The sequence below is a fragment of the Ramularia collo-cygni genome, assembly GCF_900074925.1.
Source record: "Ramularia collo-cygni strain URUG2 genome assembly, contig: RCC_scaffold07, whole genome shotgun sequence".
Lineage (NCBI taxonomy): Eukaryota > Fungi > Ascomycota > Dothideomycetes > Mycosphaerellales > Mycosphaerellaceae > Ramularia > Ramularia collo-cygni.
This window is the reverse complement of record NW_019716261.1, coordinates 839,131-862,023: the sequence shown is the minus strand read 5'-3', so window position 1 is coordinate 862,023 and position 22,893 is coordinate 839,131. Positions and strand designations below refer to the sequence as shown.

At 50.3% G+C, this 22,893-nt stretch overlaps 7 protein-coding genes and 1 non-coding gene; 3 read left to right on the top strand and 5 right to left on the bottom strand.

The window, feature by feature from the left end:
• Positions 1-371: 371 nt before the first annotated feature.
• Positions 372-3,612, bottom strand: RCC_05294 (related to CUTINASE TRANSCRIPTION FACTOR 1 BETA; the record flags this gene model as incomplete). XM_023770565.1 has 8 exons in its annotated part: positions 372-1,443; positions 1,501-1,692; positions 1,746-2,174; positions 2,228-2,300; positions 2,358-3,109; positions 3,179-3,297; positions 3,355-3,372; positions 3,436-3,612. The coding sequence occupies 8 exons, from the start codon at positions 3,610-3,612 to the stop codon at positions 372-374; spliced, it is 2,832 nt and encodes a 943-aa protein (XP_023626333.1).
• Positions 3,613-8,914: 5,302 nt separating this feature from the next.
• On the top strand, positions 8,915-10,757 carry RCC_05293 (related to phenylacetyl-CoA ligase; the record flags this gene model as incomplete). XM_023770564.1 has 3 exons in its annotated part: positions 8,915-8,951; positions 9,008-9,268; positions 9,346-10,757. The coding sequence occupies 3 exons, from the start codon at positions 8,915-8,917 to the stop codon at positions 10,755-10,757; spliced, it is 1,710 nt and encodes a 569-aa protein (XP_023626332.1).
• Positions 10,758-11,121: 364 nt separating this feature from the next.
• On the bottom strand, positions 11,122-12,385 carry RCC_05292 (related to rAsp f 9 allergen; the record flags this gene model as incomplete). XM_023770563.1 has 4 exons in its annotated part: positions 11,122-11,813; positions 11,867-11,941; positions 12,006-12,262; positions 12,315-12,385. 4 exons carry the CDS (start codon positions 12,383-12,385, stop codon positions 11,122-11,124), a joined length of 1,095 nt encoding a protein of 364 aa, XP_023626331.1.
• A 1,067-nt stretch (positions 12,386-13,452) lies between these two features.
• RCC_05291 (uncharacterized protein) lies at positions 13,453-15,070 on the bottom strand (the record flags this gene model as incomplete). XM_023770562.1 has 5 exons in its annotated part: positions 13,453-13,695; positions 13,754-14,190; positions 14,286-14,749; positions 14,897-14,975; positions 15,028-15,070. 5 exons carry the CDS (start codon positions 15,068-15,070, stop codon positions 13,453-13,455), a joined length of 1,266 nt encoding a protein of 421 aa, XP_023626330.1.
• A 2,004-nt stretch (positions 15,071-17,074) lies between these two features.
• RCC_05290 (related to nitrogen regulatory protein) lies at positions 17,075-19,144 on the top strand (the record flags this gene model as incomplete). The annotated part of the gene is made up of 1 exon (XM_023770561.1): positions 17,075-19,144. One exon carries the CDS (start codon positions 17,075-17,077, stop codon positions 19,142-19,144), a length of 2,070 nt encoding a protein of 689 aa, XP_023626329.1.
• A 426-nt stretch (positions 19,145-19,570) lies between these two features.
• Positions 19,571-20,296, bottom strand: RCC_05289 (probable Minor allergen Cla h 7; the record flags this gene model as incomplete). XM_023770560.1 has 3 exons in its annotated part: positions 19,571-19,672; positions 19,728-20,075; positions 20,129-20,296. The coding sequence occupies 3 exons, from the start codon at positions 20,294-20,296 to the stop codon at positions 19,571-19,573; spliced, it is 618 nt and encodes a 205-aa protein (XP_023626328.1).
• A 629-nt stretch (positions 20,297-20,925) lies between these two features.
• Positions 20,926-21,855, top strand: RCC_05288 (related to G-patch domain protein; the record flags this gene model as incomplete). Its single annotated transcript, XM_023770559.1, has 1 exon — positions 20,926-21,855. One exon carries the CDS (start codon positions 20,926-20,928, stop codon positions 21,853-21,855), a length of 930 nt encoding a protein of 309 aa, XP_023626327.1.
• Positions 21,856-22,720: 865 nt separating this feature from the next.
• On the bottom strand, positions 22,721-22,818 carry tRNA. One transcript has 2 exons: positions 22,783-22,818; positions 22,721-22,756 (listed from the first exon to the last, which is right to left on the bottom strand). It is a non-coding gene; the product is annotated as a tRNA-Trp (tRNA).
• Between the last annotated feature and the right edge of the window lie 75 nt (positions 22,819-22,893).

The following is a 22,893-nucleotide window of genomic DNA, read 5'->3' as shown; positions in this document are numbered from 1 at the left end:
TGACCTCAATCGTACTTTTTTCCCTTTCCTCAAAATGTCTTACTGCCTCACAAAATGCTTCCTTTAAATCCCATCCATGCATGCATACAACTCCCATCTCTGCTTCCTCCGCATCAATTCCATACCTTGCCAAACTCTGCCTGCTTCGTCTCCCTTGCACCAGAGCAGAACCACCGGGGTTCATGACTGGCTCCCTCACACATCCGCTGCTGCTGCCGTATGTATGCATCTCTCTCGAAATTAACGACCCTCGCCAATTCTGTGTTCGCCGACAAGATGTACCCTCATACCATCTCCATGCTGATAGCCGCCCAATGCAAACAGACACGCACCAAATTCCATCGTACAGACACTCATCATGCCAATGTGCATCACCCAAAGTTCCCTTGCTGCTGCGGGGGAGGAGGCGGACCAGGACCAGCGGCGCCATTCATCCCGTTCAACCCATTCAACCCATTGATCTCACTCGCATTCTGAATCCCAAAGAACTCGAACCAATCTCCCACATTCAGCGTCGTGGGCACAATCGGTCCGCCCGTACTGCTGGAATTACTCCATTGGTCATCAGGCCGGTGTTGATTTTGCGTGTGTAAATGCGCCCATGCCGCGGGATCGTGATTGTACCCCATCTGTGGAGTCAAATTCTGTCCGTCAGCAGACATGGGTTGCATGCCTTGTGGGCTTTGCAGATTGGCCGCCTGTGATGGTGAGAATTGCGTGCGTAGTGAAGGGTCGACGTTCATCTGTTGGGGGGAACTGGCGGAGAACGCGTTGAAGAGCTGATTTGACTCCGGCGGGAAGAGTTGATCGGGTTGGTAGTTCTGCCATACATCTTCGGCAATCTTGGGCGATCCTCTGGTGTGAAGGAAAAAGTCGGGAGGTGTACCGGGATATGAAAAGTTGTTGAAGGGTGATGTCGGTCGGGTGTGCGGTCTTGAACGCCCCATGAATGCGTCATTTCCGTGTCGTATAACTGGACTGCTGGCCGTCATGTTTGGTATTCCTGGCATCTCGGGTGGTTGACTGCCCGATGGAAGGTTCTGTTGGGGTGACAAAGCTGGTGATTGAGGTCGCGATCGCTCGTACGACATTTGCGGAGCAGGCGGTCCATTCGAGTATCCCAGTTCCATGTCATCAAACTTCCGCTTGTGGTCTGCTGGATCAACTGGTGGCGTATCGACACTGTGTTTCTTACTGCCATTCGGCTTGTGCTTGTTGTGCTTACGTCCTGCTGCTTTCTGTAGCCGTTCCTCCAGAGCCTTGTTTCCAAGAATGGATTCAAACAGGGTGTGCACCATCTTCGCGACCAACCAAACCTTGGAGACATCCTTGAGCGCCGTCATACAAGTGGACAGCCGACTTTGTGTAGCGGTGACGATGGACTGATTGGTCGAGCGCATCTGATAGACGTGCATGATCAATGCGGAGAAGAGACTGTAGACACTGCATCCGCTGTCAGTAACTGTGACGCCACGCGCTTTGTGTCTTGTGTGCACTCACATGAATGCAGGAGTGCAACGTAGTTGGTCGTGTGTYTGCAACGCTTCAATGATGGACGTGATCATGGCGGCGGCTTGATATGCAATCCCGCGAGATGGATAGGCCGTTTCTTCGGGATAGCCATTCATCGGCTTGGCGTCGCCTGCGCCTGCTGGTGGCATGTGTGCTCTGTGGAGGAGGCACAGGGTGGTACTACGACATGTCAATCATTGTGGAAACAGGACAGAGCCTAGCGTGACACCTACTAGTAGTTTGCGTGAAGTAGTGCGGACCAGAAATGGTGCCTTTGTGGATCCCATCGAACCTCTGCTGGGCAGTGCGAAAGCCAATCCGCAAGTGCCATGTCGCTGTGTGTTAGGTCAAGCGCATTGTGCTGTCGTCCTTTGGATGCTACCGAGTACTGTTGGGAGAGAACGAGACCCATGATCTCTGTCAGTTTGACGTAATTGAGGAAGAATTGTACGTGGACGGGGTCCGGAGGAAACTCTGCGGGTCGATCAGGCTCGTCGTCGATGAAGTCGTCTTCGGTGCACATCTCCACGTCAGAGTCGTCGATGTTGATGGAAACTGGACGGCCAAGTGCGACTGCAACAGAGCGATCTCGTGTGAACAATGTCCACCAAATTCTCTTCCACAGTCGTTTGTCCGCCTTTGTGAGTTGTGAGCCTTCGACGCTGGAGGGAATGTCAGTATGTTATGCCTCGTGTGAAGGGCATGTCCCACTCACCTCCTATGCATACCGGAGCCTTGAGCAACAATCACCGCTACTCGGCTCCAGTAAAATACGTTCTTCGTGACGTCTGCGGCAATGTTAGATTTTGGGTCTGGAACAGAGATGTGCGTTTGGCGGTGCTCACCCTCTGGACCTTCCCAATACCATCCCATCAAAATGAGCGCTTGCACAATCGTTACTCTGTCGTCTTCGTAGTTTGCGTCATAAAGCGCCTTTGCACGCTTGTAAAAGGTCATTGCGGCTGGTGTTGTTGATCCGTTTGCGTCCATTAGCTGAGGGTTCTTGCACACACGTGAACCCGCAAGCAAGATTGCTTGAAGGAGGAGAAGGGAAGGCGGGTTTTTCGAGTCCCGATATCGCCGCATAAACTTGCTGCGGTTGATGACAGGGACCACGGGTGCAATCCAGGTAAAGAAAGCCTCGACCAGCTCATCGCACAGCTGGCGTGGAGGGAGGAGGAAAGCTCCTCGTTGATGTAGAATGTCAATCTCAACGTTATCGAGCTCGTTGATGCGCGCTCGAGCTCCGCGAACATTGTCTGGAAGAGGATAGTGGACCACATCATTCGCGCCATGTCGATCCTGGACGAGGAGGGAAAGGTTTGAGGATTCGCCAAGATATGCCACCCGTCCAGCTTCCTTGATGGGCGCTCTGGCAAACTTGGGCTTCATGTACTGCACGTAGACCCCCGTCATAGCTTGATGGCTGGCGTAGTAGGCTTCCGATCCTTCTGCCTTGGGCATACCGGCGGAAGTGTTGAGGCCAATCTTCTCTGGAGGGATATCACGACTCATGGGCATCTCGTTGCGTCCGGGAAAGGCTTCACTGTTGACTCCCGGGGATTGATCATTGTCGGCGTTGGATTCTGCTCGATCGCTGCATATGATTGATGGTCAGTGTGTATCCTCACCCGCCCAATTCATGGCCGCGCAGGAGTGCACCTACCTGTCCGTATCCTTCTTCCCCGCAGTCTTCTTCCTCTTGGGAGCCGGGATCTTGCATTCGATGGAAAAGGCCACACAATTGGTGCATGGCACGCCGAGACTAGCGGCATCGCAACGGACCTGTGCATGTCAGAATCTGTATCCTCCGCCTACTTTCTTCCCGCCAGCACATCGTACCTTCCGGGCGTGACACGTCTGTGAGGGATTTGTTAGCTATTCCACCTCTGATTCCATGCAACAGGYATGCGCATCACCCACCTCACATGCTCGTGAAGCTCGCTGTCGGCGGAAACTGGGATGACCCGGCAGCTGATCTTTGGGCGCGTTGTTGGTGCCTGCTCCTTCGTTGTTTGTAGGAGGTGTGGGATGTGGATTGACGCTGGGGTTGGAGTTTACGGCGACGGCCAGCGGACGTTCGCGCGGTGCTTCGGCCATGATGGCAGCGAGGATGGGGCGGAGGAGGAGGTAGTGGTGGTGGTGGTGTCTTCAGGAGTGCGCGCGCCCTCTTGGGGCTGTGGTTGTGGTGTCTGGCGCCGGACGGGCTTCGCTTCAGCGTAGAGGAGCAGCGTCGCGGGGCATGTCGCGCAAGAAACGTCGCAAACGTGTCGAGCGAGGTATCGGTCTGTCGGGCGAGGTCACGGTCGCGAATCGCAGTCCATGGAGCTGGGCCGAAGGTAGCACAATGGAGGGCAAGACCGGTCTGGTGTCGGTCGGTGAGAAGTGCCAGAGCTTTCTGCTTTGCTTTGCTTTGCGTTGCTTGCTGCTGTCGTTACTGGCGGATTATTAAGGCTGACCCCAGCTTTTACACGCATGCAGGCATCCCTGTACAGACTCATGGCCAATAGTGCTTCCGGAGTAGCGTGCATTAGCATTGATTAGCGCTCGTCTAATGTCACGCCTGTAAGGATGTAAGAGGCCCGTGTACCCCCCTGTTTAATGAGGTAATTAGCGTAATTCCTATTAAATTCAAACCTTACTCTAGATAAATAACTAAGGGCTAGTATATAATAGCGCTATAGCTTCTTTCTACGCGGACTAGTCTCCGGATTAAGATAGTAATAGTAATATTACCGATAGCGATAATAAGTGTATAGTTAAGGATTAATTCGAGTCGTTTAATAGGCCTAAGTTAGATAGGCCTAAGTTTATCGTTAGCTCTACTAGAATAAGAGCTACTCTTAGAGATAAATTCGAACCTACCGGTATARATAAGRAGCCTATTAAAGAGGCTAGTATTAACGAAGAAGCCGGAACTAAGGAAGCTATTATTAAGGATAGTRTTAAAGAGGATTAGYRACTAGCTACTACTAGTAATTAAGGCGATATTATAAATAATATGCGCTATAAACCGCTCTAGCCTTATAAAYACCCTAYTAGCGAGRAGTACGAGCGTAAAGTAAACCTACTAAGTTCGTTCTAGTAAGCGGTAGCTAGTATCTAGTTACGGCTCTTTAAACTCTTCTTTTTAGAAGCGGTATTCGAGATAATAGTAATATATACTAACGAGTACGCTATATTCCGCTTTATACGGATAGTTCTAGCTCTAATTAAAGGGCTCGCTTAGTATAAGGATCGTATTCGAGGAGATACGGCTAGTATATAGGTATATAGCAATCGATAGAAGCTAGTAACTATTATAGAGATAAAGATTTTTATCGTAATTATCCTATATATATTAGCGGTTAGAATAAACGATAAAAGCGACTACTAGCGTAAGGATAGTAAGTAGCTATTATATAAAATTACTAACTTTATATCGCTACGGAGGTAGAAGCAAATTAAGGCGTATCTATAGTTTAGAAGCCTAGAGGCTAAGTAGAAGGGAACACCGCCGTAGTAGTAGATATTACCGTTAGCGGACGTCCTTCGTAGGGCCTTTAAAACGGTAGTAACTCTAGGCTCTTACGTATCCGTAGACGAGGTATTAGTTCGTTTTATAGGGCGTTCTTCTTATAAGATAATAATAAAGGGAAAGCCTACCCCTATTAGATATTATATCCTAGCCCTCTATAAGCGTAGATACCTCTAGAGCTACTTATTCTCGTCGCCGAAGGAAGGATTTAAGGAGTCTAACTATAGGGCGGAGAGTTTTAAAGATAATCCCTAGTATATAGATATCTTCGCTATAGAGGAGTTAACGGCTATAGAATAGGCCGCTATAGATAAGAAAAAAGCATAGTAATTAGTAGAAGATGCTCGGCGTGTCGCTACTAGTAGCTAGCCTATTAAGAGGCGTATTATAGTAAAGAAGGAGGTTATTAAAGTTTCGTTAAGTTAGACGAATATTAACCGTATTCGGAAGCTATATCGGAGTTACTTCGGTCCGAGCGTATACGAGTAGCGGGACGAACCCGAGCTAATTATCTTACTAAGTTAGTAGCTCTCGAAGATTCCTAGAGCTATACTAGTACTCGTCCTTTAACTACCGTTTTTAAAGCATGTCTTCTATATCTATATAGATACTCTATTTAATAATATACCGCTACTAGCTATTCTATAATACTAGGGAATTACCGTAATAGGGACGATTAGAGCCGGCTCTAAAAGCTAGCCTTAGGCTAGAGCTACCTTTAGAAAGAGAACTTAGAAGGGCGGCGTTACTTTAGTTAGATTAAACAGGCTAGTAATACGCTTCCCCTACGATACGATATAGGCGAGGGCTGTCTATAACGTATACTATATCCTATAGTAAGATAGGAACCTTATATAGTTCGTTACTACTAGATATTAGCCGCTAGACTGCATCTCGAGACTAAGACGAAAACCCTAGAGTACTACTATATTTATTCGGAACTACGTATAGCCTTGCTTTATATACCCTCTTTAGAATATAGTTATTCCGACGATTACGGCCTTCTATAACGATAATATAGGGGGTGTTAATATCTATAATTAACTCCGCTCTTATTATAATAYATAATATAAGGCTCGTAAGCTATAGTATCYGCTTTTCTACTTCCTACTCGATATAGCTACTATTAATAGCTTTATCCTCTACCGCGACGAATTTAGAGCTTAAGGTAATACTAATCTACCTYTTAGAGAGTAACGAGCCTTTAGAATTAAGCTCGCTTAGTAACTCGYATAGTAAGGACGAAATAAAATAGCTTAAGAGCTAGCTACTCTACGGAATAGCTAGGGCTAGTTTACCGCTAGCAACTTAGTATTAATTAGACGTAGCCGCCGTATATAGGTCTACCGTAGTAAATATATACTATTAAACCCTCCTCGTTTATAGAAGACCTACCTATACCGTATAGTAAACATCTTTCTAAAGAAGAGGATCTACTACCTCTATAGGTTAACGACGATAGGCTAGCGTATCCGCTAGAAGTAATACTATATACGATATTACTATAAAACGTGTAGCCCTTAATATCCCCTTTACTACGCTTGTTTATTAGATTAGCACTTACTTAATAAAGAAGCAATTAAATTAAAGCGACAAACTACTACCTACTAGGTAATTAATACTACTCCTAGAACCGGCGCTCTAAATCCCTTATAGCCGTTTCGTACGCCTATAACGTACGGCTACTTTTACGCTCTTTAAGCCCCCTTATACACTTCTAAAGAAACTTTAATAACTCTACTAAGTTACTTACTTTATCCTATAACGCTAGTACGGCCTCTAAATTAGACTCCGGCTTTATTAACTCTAGCGACTCCGACCGCTAAAACTCCGTAGACTAACGCTCTATTTTATTTATCCTTTAATTTAATTGCTAGATAGCTTTAATAGCGTTCTTTAAATCCTCTATTAAGCTACGCTGTCTAAGAGGTAGCGGTAACGATAAGGCTAGCTCCTACTTAAGAGCTAGAGCCGGTAATAAGAACGGTAAGGGGGCTTAAGARTCCTTAATTACTAGCTAATTACTTACGTTAGTAGTGTGTATATAACGAGGGCTATATTATACTAACCTTACGTGTTTTGCGTGTATAAGGAGACTCTATTTTCCCTTTACTTAGACGGTAAGGCTATATTAAGAAGGTAATGTTTAAAAGCTTTTTAAAACGGCTCTAATCCGGCTTTAATTTACGGCCAATTACGTCCCCTATTACATGCAAGCTAATAGCTAGTTTATATGGTTTATTAACTAGTTACCGCACCTCCGCACCAACCTTATCACCGTCAAACCTCTAAGGGGATACCTTAAGGTAAGGTAAGGTATCCGCCTAGGGTGCAACAGCTCCGTCCCCTTCCCTGCCTTGCCTTGCCTTGCCGCAAGCTATTATGATTCTGTGGGGACTGCTGAGAGACGGGGCATGTACTGTAGATCGATGCACGCAGGAAAGCGCTGCTTCCGCGCGCTGACGTTGATCCGATGGTMGATTCTACGGAAAACTACATGTCCCTTCCGTCTGCTCCCGATGCGATGCGATGCTCTTCACCAACCCGGCACTCTGCCAAGACGCACGTAAGGTAGGCTACATCCATGTACAGGGAGGCCACTTTTTCAACCTACCTACCTCAATTCGTGCAGATCGCCGAGGCACAACGGCAAGCACGCACAAGGAGATCGTCGTCGTTCCAACCGGACCCTGCCTTCCTTCATCACCATCCATCGAATTCGGGTACCTTCCTTAGGTGCACGTACTCTTCCCTCTCATCATGATCAGCATCATCACCATCATCATCATCTCCCGTGCGGGAATCACAGTTCTTCAACGTCCCTGCGTGGCTCGGCGTCGATTCCGGCATGCATCGTCCAACGCTGATGCCTGCAACTCATACAGTAGTTGTGGGTCACGCGATCACCACAGCGGCTGGATCAGGTCAGCGCTCCGTCCGCATCTTCGCCCACCGCCATGGCAATTGGATCGACGAAAGGCCATGTATCCACCTGCACAGCAGCCAAAACCTGGAAAATCTGGTAGCTACGTCTGTCTGTAGCTCGAACCTGTTTCTCGGCAAGCCTGCCGGACCGCCGCTATTCATCCCAAGGTACAGCATGCACATCCACCCCAAACCCACCCCCGCGTGCACTATAAAACGCAGGCAGTCGTCAATGCATAGGTTGCCTTGTTGATCTCTCATCTCATCGCACCTCCCCCGATCAGGTTTCCCACCGCTCGAGCATGCATCTAGCCCTGTAGATCCGGGTGGCTTGAACGGCTAATTCGTCTTGACTTTGCCCATGTCAACGCCCCAAAGTAAATCTCAAGGGCAAGACGTGATGTCCCTACGAGCCGGCCAATTGATGCCCATGGTTTGCTTCTGACTCAAAAAAGCATCTGGTTCGAGAAATCAAATTACGCGAACCACTCCCAGCGATCTTGGAACACCGCATTTCCACCATATATTGTAGTGCTCGAGGTACTTTCAATTGTGACTTCCTCTAGAACGATCCCATCACATGTCGAGGGGGTGGGTAGACACGTCTCGTGCAGTGTCTGCGATGATATGAGGACTACTTTAACCCGGAGACCAAGACAAGGATCACAGGATAGGAGTACTTATGTGTGACACACCACAGTCACAATTCAGCCTAATTGATTATCCCCGACATCGCTGCTGCCCGCGAAAACCGACCTCGGCTGCAATTGCTCCCCACCAAGCTAAGCTGCACTGTACTGTAGGTTCCGTTCCGCCTGCTGTGGGTGTCGATATGGCTGTGGGATGGCGGGGCGGGATGTAGCCGGTTGGAATGCATACTATTGTTCATGCGACATTGATATACAGTAGAATCAATTGGTGATGAAGCCCTGACTGGTAAGCAACATTCCAACAACAGACATGGTTCTCTGGAAATCAGATCACCCAGAACTCGACAGTAGGTCACACTTCCCCATGTCTCACCCGCTCCACCACTTGGCCAACATACCACAGTCCCCACCGACCTCACCACCTGGCAATGGGCCTTTGAAAGCAGCGACTTCTCTCCCATCGTATACGCCAAGAACAAGACTGGCCACTACGAAAATGCAATCACACATGAACGCCTGGACTTTTCCGAGGTGAAAGAACGGGCTACCCAATTGAGTACCGCATTGATTCGAAAACATGCTTTCCAAGTCGGGGATACAGTCTCCCTGTTAGCCACCAATACCATCTGGTATCCCGTGGCTCTATGGGCCACAATTCGTGGAGGTTCGTTCATCATCACAACACTCCTTATCTTCATTTCATCATCACGCAAGCAATACTAACGAGTTCGACATTCACAGGCGGCCGTATCAATGGCGCTTCTTCGTYCTACAACGCGGAAGAAATGGCCTACGCGTTGAGAACCGCAAAGTCAAAGTTCCTCTTCACCCTCCCCGACTCTCTAGATGTTGCCGTAGCCGCAGCAAAAGCCGTCGGGATGCCTTCTTCCCACGTCTTCTTACTCGAAGGGACGAGGGATGGGTTCACAAGCATTCATCAACTCATCGAAGAAGGAAAGCAATTCACTCCGGAACCATCATACTCCATACCTGCCGGCAAGACGAACAAGGACATTTGTGGCTATCTCAATTTCAGCTCTGGAACCACCGGCCATCCAAAAGCTGTTATGCTGAGCCATCATAATGTCATTGCGCAGTGTCATCAACTTCGACAACTGCAGGTCATCGAACCCGGGGAGGAACTTCGTGCTTTGGCTGTCACGCCGCTTTTCCACATCACTGGACTTGTGCGCTATATCCACTATCCAATCTTCATGAACGGAAACTGCATCATGCTCCCCTCCTTCACAATGGACTCCATGCTCTCCACCATCATCTCCTACTCCATCCGAGAACTCATCCTCGTCCCTCCAATCATCATCCGCCTCGTCAGAGATTCCATTGTTGACAAGTATCTCCCATCCCTCCTCCAAACAGTCAAACGTTGGTCCTCGGGTTCCGCACCCACAAGTCCAGAAATCATCGAACTCCTCCGCCAGAAATTCCCCAACACAGGCTTCCGGCAAGGTTACGGAGCAACAGAAAGCACAGCCTGTATCACATGCCATCCTCCCTCACATTACGATTACAAATACGCTCATACAGGCGGCAAGCTAGTCGCCAACACAGTCGCAAAAGTCATCTCTTTAGACCACCCAGACAAAGAATTAAATGTCGGAGAAGTTGGCGAAATTCTAGCCAAAGGTCCCCAAATCGCAATGGGATATCTCGACAATCCCACTTCCACGGCCGAAACTTTTGATTCCCGAGGATTCTTCCACACAGGCGACGTGGGATTCTTCGATGGGGAAGGACTCATCCACATTGTAGATCGCATAAAAGAGATGATCAAGGTACGCGGCCAACAAGTCGCTCCAGCCGAGCTCGAAGACATTCTCCTCGGCCATGAAGCAGTGGAAGACTGCGCGGTTTTGGGCATCGAAGATGACTATTCCGGGGAGAAACCCAAGGCTTATGTGGTGTTGARACAGGGACGGGAAGCTTCGGTGGAGCTTGGAAGGAAGCTGCTGGGGGCTGTGCGGGAGAGAAAGGTGAGGTACAAGTGGGTGCTGGAGATTGAGTTTGCGGAGAGCATTCCCAAGAGTCCGACAGGAAAGCTTTTGAGGAGGGTGCTGAAGGCGGGAGATCGGGAGGTGGGTAGGAAGAGGGGTTTGTGTGTTAGGGATGAGGAGGTGGTAAGGGCGAAGTTGTAGGGTGCTATTATGCTGGCTTGGGGCATTAGGTGGGCTACGTGTGGCCAGAGTCTTCCATACGAGGGCCGTTCAAAGGTGCAAACCTTCGAGCATTCTTCTCAGATGTCCTCTAGGGGTGGTGCTTTGCAAACTCACTCACATGTCGATAAAGTGGTAACTGAGCCTCGTGTTTCTCATTGTCGAAATTATTCATCATCTTTCCAACTTGATACTGTCAGCTCCAATATATAATCTATAATATGTACAGTGCTCATCGCTAATATGCGGAAGCGCCGTCGCTATTTGCACAAGAATCCAAAGGGTATAGTCTCTGCTCCAACAACACACTCACCGATCTCGTTCAATCATCCATCCATTCTGACGTTCACAAAACCCAGAGCCCAGCAGCAATAGCCAACCAAGACACGATAGTTCCAACACTGTGAAGCGCAGCACCACCAGTGAAAGTCTCCATAGACGGGGAGTTGGGCTTGCCAGCTGAGGTGCCTGCCGAAGGAGAAGCACCACCGGTGCTAGTTGCAGCTCCATTTGAAGTGCTGCTGTTGATGTAGGCTGTTGGAACAATGTCCGCGACAGTCTGGCTGAGAGTGGGACCTTCGGTGGCGGTTTTTCCAGCGACTTTGCCGCCATTGCAAGAGTCACCTTTCGTGATGATATCAATACTGGTGTCCGATCCGGTCTTATCGCTGTACTTGTACGAGCAAGCTGGGTTGGTGTTGGTGATCTTGACAGATTTGACAATCATGTTGAAGGGGCCATCATCGTAGTTGGTCTTTCCGCCCGCCCATGCCACAGTTCCCTCTGCCATTCCGGGTCCACCGGCAGCCCAGTTGCCAAGCTTGACTTGCATTGGCGTTTGGGGGTAGTTGCGACCTTCGGTGGAGGCACGAGAGATGGTGCGGACTTTGCTGCCGTCGACCAGGAAGTCGATGCGCTCCGGTGACCAGTCGATGGTGTATGCATGGAAATCAGCTTGTGTGTCTGCAATGTCATGGTAGCCGACACGGTCGTAGGTTGTTGTGTTCGCTAGGCCGTAGTAGTTTGTCTGGACCTGGGCTGAAGTAGAAGTTTAGAAAGGTGGTCAGGATCAAAGGTACCCGTTCACTTACTGGGCTTGCTGCCGAGGAACTCCCAGTCAATTTCATCCAGGACGCTGGATTCGAGAACGATGGACGAGACGATGCCTAAAGGGGAACGGAAGATTAGCATGAGAAGCGATCAAAGCTCGTACGAAGCGATTCAACTCACCGAGACCGTGAGCAGCTTTCATAACCACTTCGACGGTACCATAGAAGATGGTGAAGTCGCTGCCAACAGTAGGTGCCTCTCCAGGTTTGATGATGGCGTACTCGGCACCGTCGCTGCCATACTTGAGAGAAGTACCATCGGCGGGACTCCAGCTTTCGCCGGAGCTCTTGCCTTTTGTGAAATCGGAAATCAGTTTCGACGATGGCAATCCTACTTCAGGCTTGCAAGACTCCTTGGTGGAGTCGCAATCGGTGAAGCTGCGGTCTGAGATCAGCAATCGTTCATATCCTTTTGAGGTGGTATACTCACGTCTGAGCAAGTGTGTATGCAGGGAGCAAGGCCACAAGAGCGGTAGTAGCTGTAGAGCGAGAGAAATGCATACTGGTAGTAGATGTATGTGTTGCTTTGAACGATTGTGGGAAGGGACTCTTGCTACCAGTCTAACGAATCGACAATGTAGTAGATAGATGTATGTGTTKCTTGGAACGATTGTGGGAAGAAACTCTTGCTACCGGTCTAAGGAATCGACAAGGTAGTAGGCAAGTGTGAGGAGATGATGTAGGAGATATAGATCATAATAACACAGGGAAGGGGAGTTGATATAGTAGAATGTAGACTCCTCAGCTTTGGTGAGAGCGCGGACATGTCGGCGGCAAAGACTCCCGCAAACATCCTGAATGCTGATCGACCGGATGCTATGAGGCACAACACACGGGTTGGTAGGAAATAACATCCGTAAACCTCAAGATGCCAAAACTCTGGRAGCCTGAAATCCAGACGGGATTGACGTCTGTACCGGATAGGAGTAGTCGTGCCGAGATTGGTTGGGCGTGCTCATCATGCGTGACCTTTGGCCACCTACAATTCGTATCCTCTCACGATGTCGTAGCATTGCAGTCGTCGGTGTGCTGTATGGTAGTATCGATGTCACGATGAGGCTTGAGACCAGACCGTATACCGTCAGTGTAGACGGTAGCAGACCTAAAAATAGAGCAGCAAAAGCTTCATGTTCTGCTTTGCTACCACCGGCGATACCGCAGTCGGTCACGTCCACTGGATACTCGTGTTCACGTCTGCATCTCGCAAAGTAGGTGGGATAAATTTGATGATGGTGAATCAGGTCGTMACGATCTTGTCGTTCGAAGAAGGCTGACGCATGTTTGTGGTTTCTATTATTGGACATTGCCAAGGCTAGCTCACGTGCTCGTGTTTCTTCTTTTTCTGTTTACATGTGATGGTCCACGAGGGCAAGCACATCACAAAGATAGACTGAAGATCATTCGGGGTACCAACAGAGCGTGGGATATGCTGTGAGGTTTGTGCTCGTGCATCGAACAGCAACCTCCTCCTCAATCTCAGAAACAGCAAGTCCACCAGATATGCTTGTTTACTGTGCATGGCGGGCTTGAAATCACTCGCCTCTGCGACTCGTCAATGTYGATATCTTTCACACTACTGGATACTTCATTGAGCCAGGTTTCTCTTGCTCTTCGGCGCCGGCGTCGCGTAGAGGCGACTTCTGCAGCCTCGCCAGCACATTTCTCTGCCAGTAAGCCCAAGCTCCAACGGTGAACATCGTGACTGGTACGGTAACGACGAAGTAGATCCAGAAACGATTCGAGATTCGCCATGCTTCGGGTCGGTCCTCTGTAGCAGGCGTGAAGTTGAAAAATGACATGGAGAAAAGTGCCTGTTGTACTCATCAGTCTCCAATCTAATCCGTCTAGTCGTGCAGATGGAATGCTCACACTGATGAATGTGCCTGGGAGGAATACCAAGCCAAGGAATGATAGGGTCTTCATCGCACTGCTGTCCACTTGCGCTGCGTGTGCTATCTTCGCCGCGATCAGACTGTCTGCCTGTGCGCTGATGTGAAACGCCAAATTGATTTCGTTGCGCAGACGCTCTTCCAGTGCTTTGGAGCGTAGATTCATGCATTGGAGCAAAGACTTTTGTCGTCGAATCTCGGGAGCCGGGTCTAAGAAACCTGCCGTCGAGTGGTGTCTGTATGTCGAAAGCGAGTCGAGCATACTCTCGATTACATTAAGTGCCGTAGCTGATACCTCGGAAGAGTGCATAACATGTCGAGCCAGTTCATGCATACCGACGTAATCGGGACGTGGGTTCGGGAGTAATGGGCGATGTTTTTCATGGTTTCGAACGTAGTCTCGAAAGGCCCATATTGCTATCGCAGACCGCGGTCAGCATATTTCATCCCTAGTCGTGACGAACCGACTGAAGAAGATTCGACCAGACARGAATGATTACCATGGCACCTACCTTGATCGTAAATGTCAACGACATGCTCGAGGATAAGCTCGTGGTATGCAAAGGGGTGTGATAGAAGCACATCGTTCGAATTCATGTCCATCAGAGCTTGTTGAATGTTCTTCTCCAAAGCAGCAGGCACATCGATACAAAGGAGTGTGGCGGTGGACGTCGAGGGACGGTATAGTGTCACGAAACTCATGCGATGCCAATCGTAGGAGTCTGCCCGTCCGGGCTCATGTGCTGCCCAAGGAGCACCAGTAGAGTATTTGATGATGAAGCGAAAGACGGAGATGTGGCGAGGGCGCGGTGCGGAATTTCCAGCGGTGTTGTCAGAGCTATTATTGTAATACCAGTAACCGCTCGCCTCCTGTGATTTCTTGGTCCAAAACCAGGCCGGGACGCCAAAACTTGTGGCAAGAGCTTCGCGAAGGCGACTGTCTATTGGTACTTGGCTATCTTTCGTGTTCACGAAGCTGGCTTCATGTCAGCTGAGAGAAGACTTGAAAGGGCATTGTGTACTGCATTCTTTGCTTGAWCGAGTCGACCTTTGCCCCAAGCCGATGCCACCGTATACACCTGCAGCATCTTTGGCGATTGCCATTGGTTTGCAACTCACTTACAGTACAGTTGAGCCAGACGCTTCTCGGAGACTGGAAAGCTCCTGTAGGGCGACCTTTTTACGCAGCCAGCATCCGGCAGCTTTTCCACCCAATGAGCGTACGCTTGGCGGCCATTAAGCTCACTGACTTACCGAAGTGGAGGAGGTGGACATCGCCGCATGGTACTCTCTTCATCTTCCTTGCGTCTGTGACTTTTGCAAGATCCGCGGTTCTACGTGCTCACCCACGGGTAGCAAAAAGGACAGCAATGTGCGTCCTGTTCCGGCTGGAAAGAGGCTGAGGTGGCACTGCATATAGCGCTGAGCCTCGCGGCTCAAAAGGCTCATTATTGGCTGTGTCCTCTAGCTAGCGCAGCTTGTATGCAAAGTGGGTATTCGAGGAGAAAGAGGCCGGCAGTGTATATTTCGACCTGCTGAATGTCAGTAGACTTGCTTTGGATTGAACATTATCAATTCGTTTGAATATGATACAAGAATGTGAACGCTCGTCAGCAAGACTAGATTTCCATTGTAGATGCGTGAGACCATTGTATGTGCTGAATGCCATGCTACCTCCTGCCTTCTTCTGTGATTCTGCAACTGACGATGTAGGGCCACTGGCTGGACGCTCTTGATCCATCGGGCATGACAAGTTTAACCCCACCTTGATGGCCTTTCTCTGCCATCCCTCGAGTTCGTTCACCTCCGATAGTCATCTCWCAGGGACACGACAAGCCCGATTGACAGAAGTGGATTGTGCAGACATGTCGTTGTCGTGCCGCATCTCAGCCTCGATACGCCTTCCTTCTATCGCTCTTGTGCTTGCAAGTCGGTGGCACCACCGCGCCAAGCTGAAAATAATGCCAAACGAACGACAAGGACGATCCTCGCCTTGTAAATGTCCTGAACACTCCGGAATGCTTGACACGGAGTAGAATCCTAGCCTAGGTTTCAACCTTTCAACACTATTGGCTTCCTGATCTTCCCCACCTGAACCGGACGACTGACGACAATGACACAGTACGAAAGCCTTGCCGTTGGTGTGACATGGCAGATGGGTCAAGACTCAAGAATTACGAGACGGAATTCGATTTCTGTGGCGCAGGATGAGACCTGAAAATCCTCAGGATCCAATCGCAGGGAGCACACCGCCTTCGCAACAAAACAGTACCTTCCTTATAGAGACAACTGCCGACTTTCCACCTTCCTTCGATGACAACAGCATGATGTCGGGCCTCATCATCAGGTGTTAATATCATTCATTACTCACCCCCTGATGCCAACGCGGAAGGAAGGATGCCCTGGATGGGACAAAAAGCGGGCATGGCATGGATGAATAATGAGGGATGAGGTCAGCGATCATCCCTCCACATCGTCTGATCGGTATCTTTCGGCACCCCAACTTAATCTTGGGTGCCCCTAGSTGACCAGTCTGCTTTGAATTTGTGTGACTTTGCCAAACTGGAATGTCTCCGAGCTCATTGGCCCGTAGCGTTCCTTATCTCTGAGCCCTCGTTTCGTTCCAGGAGCCTGCCGTTTCTCTTAGGCAATTCCACGCTCTTTTTACGTATTCATCAGTYGCAAAGGTTGCACGAATTGTGCGTCGCTCTCTCCAGATCCAACTTGGCGGGAGGTTGTCAGAAGGAAGATCTCGGAAACAGTCTTACCTCCGTTTTGCTCATGATTTTACGGAGTATACTTATCTCTCGCGCACACGACCATCTCGCGTGCCTCGCCAATTTTTGGAGGTTGTTTGTTACTGTATATGCCTCATCGATACTACTACTGTTGAAGAACTTACCCAACGTTCACGACGATCTCTCAGATCCGAGAACACTCCTCCTCACTCCCAAGTCGACCAAATGACCCCCAAGACTCTCAATCACCTCTTTCTCATCACTGGCCTTTGCGGATCGTCCAGTCACGCCTAGTGTTTGGCATTTTGTGGGCTGGGGAACATCTGCCTGAAGAGTCTTGACGCTTATCCTGCTGGCTGATAAGCCACCCCTTCACCGAACGAAACCTGTGTGGTGTCCCGCCCCTCTTGATCAATCAGGAACCCGCAAGTCTGCACAACATATCACTGGACCGGCCATTCCAGCGCTGGTGTAACCCATATCGGATTCCCATTACACGTCCGAACTACCGTGCGTCAAGCGATTTGTTGCCTATCTCTCCCACCTATCTGGAAATCTTCGCCATGGCTGCTGTCATGACCGCACCCTCTTTAGCCGTAAGAGCGCCATCAGCGCCTTCCCTGGCTCCACGACCTTCTCCTCGTCCTCTGGCGGCTTGRTCGCCTCCAACGCATCTTCTGGAAGGGAAGGAGAACCGACCTGCATTGAAGCAACTGCAACAAAGTACCCCTCCCAATCGATCGCGAAGAGAACGTCCGTGTGACGGGTGTCGTAAACGCAAGTCAAAGTGTGTTTTGCAGGAAGCTCGTCGCTGTGTCCTCTGCGAGTTCCACAAACAGGACTGCACCTTTCTGGAGGAAGCGCAGCCCAGAAAACGCAAAGCAGACGATGGTCTAAAGTCCGAGCCTCCCGTCAAGAAGAGTCCTCCCACCACGCAACGAGGGAGCCCTGTGGCGCCTGTCCCGGTTGCCAAGAAAGAATCTAGCGCACCGCCTGCACAGACTCAGCCCCCAATGAGGAAGCCTTTTGCCGTTGACGAAACGCTCAGCTTACAACGGCACAGACATTGCAAGTATCTGGGGCAGACAACAGCCCTGGACGCCTCACTCATCGGCCTGGGGTCGTTCAACGACAAGAACGAGACCGAGTCTCGGGTGGGCACACTTCGTCAAGTCGCAGGTGCCGAGTACTTTAGCACTCACGCCGATGCAGACRTTGCCATTCCCGAAGATGAGGCTCGAGCGTTGGCCGACATCGACCAGATTGTAGGCTCCCACGGCACCGCACTGATTGACATCTACTTCCGCAATGTACATCCCAGCTACCCCATTGTTCAGAAACAGGCCTTTCTCGATCGCCATCGACACGGTGACCGACAGTTCAACCCGCCGCTGCTGGCCGCCATGTATCTGCTCGCGCTGGCTTGGTGGGATCTCGAGCCTGCCGTCTCCGCACACCCGAGACCCGACGTGGCCAAGTTGGAGTATGTTGCCATGACCAGTCTGACCATCTCGATGCAGAGACCCAAAATCTCTGCGGTACAGGCCGGCTTGTTGTTGCTCCAACGGGCCAAGTCCAGTACATGGACCTTGACGGTGCAGCTCGTCGCTCTGGGTCAGGACATCGGGCTTCACTTGGATTGCTCCGACTGGTCGATCCCACTGTGGGAGCGACTGCTGCGCAAACGCTTGGCGTGGGCGCTCTACATGCAGGACAAGTGGAGTGCCGTCGTGCATGGTCGCCCATCTCACATCAACACAGCAGATTGGAACGTACCTCAGCCCACCGAGGAGGACTTTGACGAGAACATCAGTGCTGGTTCCGGTCAGACGGAGGAAGCTGATTCCCAGCAACCGAAAGAGCACGTTGTGTTTATGGAAATGATGGCTCTCACCAGCATCATGGCAGAGGTTTGCGAGACCTTCTACAGCGAGACGGCCAAGGCGGAATATGCTCGTGCCGGCCGCTATGCCACGCAACTCGTCCTCAGCCGTGCGAAGCCAGTACAGATCAAATTGAAGGACTGGTTTGCGAAGTTGCCTGCCGAGTGCAAGATGGACAGTTTCACCGCCGGTCAGATCTCCTCGCACGGATACTTGCATCTTGCCTACTTCGCTACCGAGATCAGCATCCACCGCCGCATCGTCCAATCTCTCGAGCCGTCGGTGACCGATCCATACATGCTGAGCATCTGCCGATCTGCAGCAAAAACACGTCTGATCAGTGCATTGGACTTTGTCAATCGACTCAAACCAGAGCATTTGAATGCCTTTTGGTTCTTCGCATCCGCTTCCAACTTTGCCTTGATCGGCACCTTTGGAGCGCTGCTCATGGCGACCAGTCCTTCCGAGGAAGAAGCACTCTTCTATGCTTGTCGCTTGAATGAGTTCAAATGGACGCTCACGGTCAGCAGTAAGAAGGCTATTTGGATACAAGCTGCGTTGGAGACATTGGCTGCGACCAGCGAGATGTTGAGAGGATTGCCGGAGAAGCCTCCTTCGACTGCTCTGCCGGCTATTCCTCCGCCTCCCAAGGCATCTTTCAATTCGGGCGCGAATGTTATGGAGGTGGATGCTTGGAGTGACGAGGTTACGAATATAGATTATGAGAACAGCTATGATGATACACAGTAGCTGATATATAACGATACAACGAATGGATTGGGATAGACAATCAGTATGCAGGACACACCCGGCTGGGTTTCATGTGACCAGAGTCATCGGTGAACAGATTCTGCACGAAGCTCGAATGATACGAATGGACCAACACGAAAAGCATTGCCRATGATACTGATCTGGAAGATAGATGGCAGTAGTCTCAATCATGTCAATGCATTTCATTCATGCCAAAAGGTATCTCATAACTAACAAACGCAGACCTGCTCATGCAACCGAGCACTTGAACGGAAGACCACAGGGACCCTTCTCCTTCTCATCCTCGGACTTTTGTTGAGGCGCAGAACCATTTTGTCCACTACTCGCTACGCCCTGCTCCTGTTTAGGAGCGTCCTGTTTCGCAGCGGCAACAGGCTCTTGCTTTCCAGCGGCACTACCATTTAGTCATGCGAAGTTGACCTTGGATACAATCTCATAAAAGGCCTTGCYCTGGAGGGTAGCGATCTCGAGCTCCAAAGCGCTTGGCATGCGGGAACCGTCTCCGGCCTGTTGTGGAGGGGTTAGTTGTGTGGATGGAGATGGGGATGCGGGGATGACTTACGGAGAAGGTACCGGCGCCCCATGGCGAACCACCGTGAATCTCGGAAAGGTTGGCGAGCTGGGCAAAGGTGTGCTTGTAGCCCAATGGGACGTAGATCATGCCGTGGTGGGACAGGGTAGACATGGCGGCAAGAGCAGTGCTTTCCTGGCCACCGCCCTGGGTGCCGGTGCCGATGAACAGACCGGCGTACTTGCCCCAGTAGGCACCCGTCTGCCATTGACCACCGGTGGAGTCCCAGAAGGTCTTCCACTGCGCTGGGAAGTTTCCGTAGCGGGTTGGGATACCGAAGAGGAAGGCATCGTACTGCTCCAATGTCTTGGGGTCGGTCAAGGTGGGGATGTTGGCGTCCTAGATTGTATGTCAGTATGAAGTTTGTACCAACTGTTGCCTTGTTGACATACCTTTGGAGGAGCGTGCATCTTGGTGAGGACCTCCTGGGGAAGAGTCTCTGGGAGCTGGTAGAGATCGACGGTACCTCCAGCAGCTCGGATGCYCTCTGCCTCAGCTTCGGCGAGCTTCTGGACGTGGCCGTAAAGAGACCAGAACACGATTGCGATCTTGGGAGCCATGATGATGATGGACTGTGTAGGGCGGTACCTTAAGGATGAATGGAATGGTCAAAGTAAGACGGTGGACAAGGCCGGGGAATATATATATATATATATCTCTACGACTTCTTGTGGTTCCTGGCGCGGGCAGGGATTGATAGTGCAGTGTACCTTACTTTCCCTCATGCATACAGCTCCGTTTGCGGTGAATTTGTTTCCATTCTCTTCCATCGTTCTTTCGCACCCGCCATTCCGTCATCTGCGGGGCTAATTCCCCACTCCATTCCCCACTTCATCCGGCTCTTTCTGCCTCGTGCACGCACGTTCGCTCATATAATCACGCATAAATCGCTCAATTAGGCGAGAAATCACTACTAAGCCATCATCTATTGACAAAGCTGATGCGGATTGAAAACCGTGGTGCTTTCAAACACACGATTGATTATGTTTACACGACGGAGAGATCTTCGTGTATAGCTTGAGCATCACATGCATGCCATTTGGCAAGCCAGCGAAAATCAATCACGTGCATATTGATTGACGTCGAGTGAAACTCTCCAATCCAWCAAGTAAGTCTTGCGCAAATCTTTTTTCGTTGAAGCCATCTTTACTTCATCGACACATCACCAAACCACAAAATACCAGCCAACATGGCCGGCGACGACGATGAGGATGACTACCTCAACATGACCTTTGAGGAGCCTCGGCCTGCAAAGGAGACACCTCTGCAACGCACGGTACGTCTGAAGAGAGAATCGGCTGCTCGTGGTAAAGTCCTCTCCAAGGCAGAGCGGGAGGAGCAGGCAAGGGAAGCACGTGAAAAGGCACTGGCCACGGAAATCGACAGCTCCAACAAGGGTGCGATGATGATGGCCAAGATGGGCTTCAAGGGCGGTGCTCTGGGAAAAACCGAGGGCGCTCGAACACAGCCGATAGCGGTCGTGGTGAAGGATGATCGAGGTGGTATCGGTATGGAGRGTGATAAGAAGCGCAAGTTCCGCGAGGCCGCTGAGGAGCTGGAAGGCAAGGAGAAGAAGGTGAAGCTCACTGCCGAAGAATATCGAGAACGGAATCGTCAAGAGGCTGAAGAACGACGACGGGAGGGATGCATGTGGTCTGCTATGAAGGTRTTGGAGGGTTTCGATACAGGTGAGATCCCGGGAGAGGGCAAAGACGAAGGCGAGAAAGTGGAAGGAAAAGGGAAGAAAGTTGACAGCAAGCACGTGCCTCTGCGGTCGGTGAATGTGCTCTGGCGACCGCTTCTCAAGCAGCGGCTGGAGAAAGAGCGCGAGCGTCGGATGCGATATGATCTGGAACAAAGCCGATCCCGCAGTCGCCAATACGATGACCCGGAAGAAGAAAAGGACGATCACCTTGCTTTTGGTACGGAAGTTGTCGAGGACTTGGAGGATGAGGACAAGGAGTTGGAGGAGTATGAGGCGCTGGGCGTTGGGGAGCGGCTTGAGAAGCTGCTCTCGCATCTTCGAGAAAAGTATCAGTATTGCTTTTGGTGCAAGTATCGATACCCGGACGAGGCTATGGATGGCTGTCCTGGGACGAGCGAGGATGAGCATGGTTAGAGGGAATAGGAATGAATGAATGCCACCGCGGGGTTGATGCTGTCGTCCACATCATCTCTGAGAAAGGTTGGGGTGTCTCAAACGGTGCATCCTCTCCGCTACGAGGTCATCTGTAATGCATCGGACGTAGCGCTTGCTCGCATGGCTGGCGAAACTTTGGACGAGTGAGAATGCAAAGGGTAACGCAGTACTTTGAAACGTCCTGTTAGTGTATTGTACTTGCGATATGTTCAGCATATGCCGTTCTTCGAAGCAAAGCCAACATTCTCAATCAGCACGGGGCCCTTTTTACATCGTTCACATCGCCCAGCAGTATATTCACTCAATCTTTGGGATGCGAGGCACCAGACGTCGGAGTTGCTATCGAATTGTTGTTCGTAGTTGTTCGTGCCATTCCCATCAGACTAGCGATTGGAAGAGGTGGTGGTGAGGCTTGTCTATTGCAGGGAGGRGCTTATGTTGGACTTATGGTATACACCTTCTTCCAAAATGATGGAATTYCCGATTTTTGTTTGGCCGGGGGCAAGAGGTTCGCATGCCGCTACAATGTCCGTGGATCCTTCATGCAGCGAGTATACGCGGACGCCACTTGCATTGAGTGATCGTTGCATTGAGTGATAGAAAACGTTAGTGTTAGTATTCAGCCCAGCGGGGGCGAGTTTGAAGACGTCCACAGCGAAAATGAGTCAAAATTGCTATATGCCTACTTTTATCACATCCAACAATAGGGCTTACTTGCAAGAACATGACCTTCAGGGAGCWTCAGTAAGGTCAAGAGGGGAGCACTAAGATCATAACCTTGAGGGAGCGTCATTGAGGCCAAAAGGAGAGCACGAGAAGAGCAAAAAAAGTTTGTGTATGGTATTGAACCTTACCCGATTTGAACGGATGACCTTCTGGATGTCCCGATTGAGTCCTTAACGGATACTGGAATCAGACACGCTACCGCTGCGCCAAAGGTCCCATATTACACGTTGCTCGTAAGCTGTTGTGGCTCCCTTGAGATGAAATTTGAAAATTTGCAAAATTCTATATAGC